General features: G+C 41.1%; 1 protein-coding gene across 2 annotated transcripts in view; it reads right to left on the bottom strand.

The window, feature by feature from the left end:
* Nucleotides 1–5,000, bottom strand: part of rgs7b (regulator of G protein signaling 7b) — a gene marked incomplete at its 3' end in the record, with an annotated part of 50,621 nt that overhangs the window by 13,275 nt on the left and 32,346 nt on the right. For both annotated transcript variants that reach the window (XM_082152438.1, XM_082152437.1), the window contains exons 4-6: nt 2,685–2,735; nt 1,490–1,596; nt 1,027–1,078 (exon numbers count right to left, since the gene is read on the bottom strand). In XM_082152438.1, coding sequence (XP_082008564.1) covers nt 1,027–1,078; nt 1,490–1,596; nt 2,685–2,735 — 210 coding nt within the window. The remainder of the gene's footprint in view (nt 1–1,026; nt 1,079–1,489; nt 1,597–2,684; nt 2,736–5,000) is intronic.

Raw genomic sequence — 5,000 nt, 5'->3', positions numbered from 1 at the left:
GAGTATGTGTGTGACAGGAGTGTGTGTGTGTGACAGGAGTGTGTGACAGGAGTGTGTGTGTGACAGGAGTGTGTGTGACAGGAGTGTGTGTGTGACAGGAGTATGTGTGTGACAGGAGTATGTGTGTGTGTGTGTGTGTGTGTGTGTGTGTGTGTGTGTGTGTGTGTGTGTGTGTGTGTGTGTGTGTGTGTGTGTGTGTGTGTGTGTGTGTGTGTGTGTGTGTGACAGGAGTGTGTGACAGGAGTGTGTGTGTGACAGGAGTGTGTGTGACAGGAGTGTGTGTGTGACAGGAGTATGTGTGTGACAGGAGTGTGTGTGTGTGACAGGAGTGTGTGACAGGAGTGTGTGTGTGACAGGAGTGTGTGTGACAGGAGTGTGTGTGTGACAGGAGTATGTGTGTGACAGGAGTGTGTGTGTGTGACAGGAGTGTGTGACAGGAGTGTGTGTGTGACAGGAGTGTGTGTGACAGGAGTGTGTGTGTGACAGGAGTATGTGTGTGACAGGAGTGTGTGTGTGTGACAGGAGTGTGTGACAGGAGTGTGTGTGTGACAGGAGTGTGTGTGACAGGAGTGTGTGTGTGACAGGAGTATGTGTGTGACAGGAGTGTGTGTGTGTGACAGGAGTGTGTGACAGGAGTGTGTGTGACAGGAAGGAGTGTGTGTGTGTGTGTGTGTGTGTGTGTGTGTGTGTGTGTGTGTGTGTGTGTGTGTGTGTGTGACAGGAGTGATACGGAGTTGAACATCATGTAGAGTTTGTTGATCGATTGTTCTGATGTTGTCCAACACTTCCTCATGTTTCAGGACATCAGCTCAAGAACATCAGCAGAGATCATGCAGGACCATCAGAGTGAGTGAGTGTGTGTGTGTGTGTGTGTGTGTGTGTGTGTGTGTGTGTGTGTGTGTGTGTGTGTGTGTGTGTGTGTGTGTGTGTGTGTGTGTGTGTGTGTGTGTGTGTGTGTGTGTGTGTGTGTGTGTGTGTGTGTGTGTGTGTGTGTGTGTGTGTGTGTGTGTGTGTGTGTGTTCTTACCATAGTCAGTGTTTTCCGGCTCCCAGCAGTTTGATGGCCAGAAGTACGGCGTCTGTGATCAACACAAAACACTCATGAACTCAATCATCATCTCAGACTCACACAGTGAAGACAAACATATGATTTGAATATAAATTACATGATTCACCCAAACAGGCACATGATGTGAACATCTCAGACACATCTGTGTCAGAATATAAATGATATCATGAATATGAATCAGAATACAAATATGAATATGTATCAGAATATGAATGACATCAAGTTTCATCATGGTCATATTCTGACACATATTCATCAACATGAGAGACACAGTAAAAACATTAGAATGAAATGATCCGCGTCATATCATGTACAGACCGACAGTTTAGGTCTTCAGAGGGTCACGGGGCTCTCAGCCGATCACATGAGGTTCTCGGCCGATCACATGAGGTTCTCGGCCAATCACGCGAGAGAATCTCACCTGAAACCGGTAGAAGGTCCCGTCGTCCTTCAGGATGAGGACGTGATCCGATATGGGGAAGAAATAACCGTGAGCGGCCATCAGTGTTCCCAGATGAAGAGCCTCCACTGCAACACACACACACACACACACACACACACGCACACGGACACGGACACGCACACGCACACACACACACACACACACACACACGCACACACACACACACACGCACACACACACAGAAACAAAATGAAAAACAAGCATCTCCTCGAGTGCCACAGAAAAACATCAGAAATGTGGCTTTTCCAGGTCTAGAACTCACACTTTTAAAATCCTGGTTTAATCCTGCGATTAATAAAATAAAATAAAAATATTTTAATGAAAAATCAAATCAAATTTTTAAATAGATTCTTTTAAAATAATTTTTTTATATTTGTATACATATAAAAAAATATTTCCAGTTGTTTTAGCTTATTTTAATACTTGTTTTGTCTCCTATTAAATGGTTTAAGGCCCTTGATCTGGTGTTTATCTACTCGAGTCTCCCATAAACTCATCTTTAATTTTAACGTTTTTTAAACGGAAAAAAGTCTATGCCTTAAAATATCTTGAGTGTAACTCGACACCCTTGCCTCATTTAGTATGCACGGTTCTATGAATATGCAAATTCACCCCGCCTCCACTCACTCACTCAGCTCAGAGATCCACTGGTTGACGATCACACGTTGATCTGATTGGTTACAAGGTAGTTTGTGACGTCAGAAACACCAGCGATTTCAAAGCGTGTGTTTGAGACTGTCTTTGGTTCACTGCAGTTTTAAGGAGGAAATACTCAGCAATGCTGTCGACTTATGAACTTACACATGGTTTGTCTTAAAGCACATTAGAAATGTTCCAGTACTGCAGCGGAGGTGGCGTGAACTTCCACATCTCCTGTGTGTGTCAAACAGTGGCTGATCTCATGAAGGTCGCGTCAGGCTAGACTAATCGAGCTCAGATCGATGCGTCTCGGTGGATGTAAATGCCAGCGCTTGATTTCCTCCTCAAGCCGTTATTTACTGCTTCACCTTCGGCCTAATTGAATAACGACAAACGGTCTGAACAATCTGCCAGCGCTAATGAGTTTAACGCGCTAACCGGGTTTGAGGAGACAGCGTGTGATTGGTGCGTCTCTCGTGAGCTCGCGCAGGACAGAGGAAGACTGCTACTGTACCTTGATCTTCAATGTTCAGGTTCTTCTGCATCCACTGCACGATATCAGAGCCTGAGAAACAGGAGCCAGACACAGAATGAGGCTCTTTAGTGCATGAAACACAACCTGTGCATTCGTTTATGCATCTTCCTGGTGTTTAAATTACTAGATTTGTTCAATAAATAATAAATCAATAGTAATTTAAGCACATTTTTTCAACTTTAATTCAAAATAACTCACAACCTCTTAATTCAGCTCAAAATATCTTACATTGGGAGTCTTATAAATTATAAAGTTATAAATAATATAACATGATATTTCATGACTCTAGATGCCCTTATAGCTCTATATGGAGCAACTGAGCTGTTCCGCTGGGTCCTAAAGTCAGTTATCTTCACTATGCATTCAGATACACATGTAAACTTTATAAAATAAATTTTTGTTCAAGTTTTAGCATTTTTAGACACAGAATGAGGCTCTTAAGTGCATGAAACAGACATTATACGTCTCTGAATGAACCTGTGCATTCATTCATTCATTGATCCTCCTGGTGTTGTTTGAGAAGCTGTGTGTTACAGGACTCAGATCTTTCAGGGAACGATGTCTCGTTAGCTCAGGAACCGGCTCAGGGAACGGGACGCAGGGAAAGTAGGTTTCGGGGTCAGCCGGTGCGAGCGCGTGTTAAAGCCTGTGTCTTGCAGAGGCTTGTAGGAAAACCCAGAGAGACTCCGAGTCTGAGAGAGCGTCCTCAGGGACAGGAGAAATAAGAGCATCCTGGCTTTAACCGAAACACTGATTCTGGACAGAGAACATGTTCTGACAGCGAAAGGACTCGCACTGCAAACATCAGATCCAGATCCAGATCACACAGAGGAAGCAGAACAAGAGCTCAGCTGAGACCCAAACCGACTCGATCCTGTTCCTGATCTGTGAATGTGTGGATGCTCGTTTGTGCCAGGGAATAAAAAGTAAAAAAGGATATTGGGACTATTTATCTCACAATAATTCGTACTTTATTTTTCGCGCAATTGCAAGTTTATTCTGAGAATTCTGAGAGGAAAAGGTCAGAAGTGAAGGAAGTAAACATAAAAAAAAAAAGACTTTTGCTCTAGCGATTGTGAGAAACTTCAGAGTTTATTTACAGAAGACCATTTCTAACACATAAGGACAAAATCATGCTTAATTATGACATAAAAAGTTAAAATTATGACATTAAAAGTCAAAATTATTACATCATAAATAATTAAAACTTTTAGGCCATAATTTCAACTAATTATGTCAACTTTTCATGTCATAATTTTGACTTATCTCATTACATAATTCTAACTCAAGTGAGTTTCGACTTGGTATTTCAAAATTTTAATACTAATATAATTCATAATTTTAATTCATAATTCATAATATAGTCATAATTTTGACTAATTTCATCATTTTTATTCTCATAATTATTATTTTTTAATTCTCATAATTTCAGCATTTTGTCATTTTAAGTTGAATTTTATTTTTCAGGATTCTTTGATGAAAAGAAAGATCAAAAGAACAGCATTTATTTGCCTTGCCTTGCCTTGCCTTGCCTTGCCAAAAGAACAGCATTTATTTGAAATAGAATATTTTGTTACATTGTATCTTTTGATCAATTTAATGCATCCTTGCTGAATAAAAGTATTAATTTCTTTCAAATAAAATCGTGACTCCAACATGTTTGAACAACAGTGTAAATATCACACTAAAACTGAAGATCCATTAGTTAAAAAGAGCAGCTCGTCCAACTTAACATAATTGTTTTAATGAATTGTTTAAATCTCTGACAACAACCAAACAGCAGATTCGCCACTGAGACGCTTTTTATCTGAAGTGACACAATATTCATAATTCACAATGAAGGACCTGAAGCATAAACTCTGGAGAAACTAGAGAAATGCAGGAAAGAAGAGAAAGAGGACTTTTATGTCATTAAAAATACAAGTTGAATGTCACAGACGTGTAACGGAAACTCTTGTGATGAATGGAGCAAATATTCTGTGACAGTGTTTGTTTCTGGTCTCTCTCCGTTTCTCACACACACACACACACACACACACACACACATGAGCAGCAACACCAGCTGTTCCCAGCAGCTAAATTTATCCTGTTTTAATTATCACTCTGATCAGCGGGTCCGTATGGATCTCACTCACTCACACACTCACACACTCTCTCACTCGCCCTACTTCTCACTTCACACTTCACACACACTCCGCCATCTTCATCTCTGAGCATTAACTGTGATTGCTGTTCTTTTTGTGGATTTGCTAAGTCTTTGGAGGGTTTGGTGTGTGCGTGCGTGTGGTTGGTGTG

Source organism: Leuciscus leuciscus, assembly GCF_965113295.1.
Source record: "Leuciscus leuciscus genome assembly, chromosome: 21".
Classification (NCBI taxonomy): domain Eukaryota; kingdom Metazoa; phylum Chordata; class Actinopteri; order Cypriniformes; family Leuciscidae; genus Leuciscus; species Leuciscus leuciscus.
This window is presented reverse-complemented; position numbering and strand designations above follow the sequence as displayed.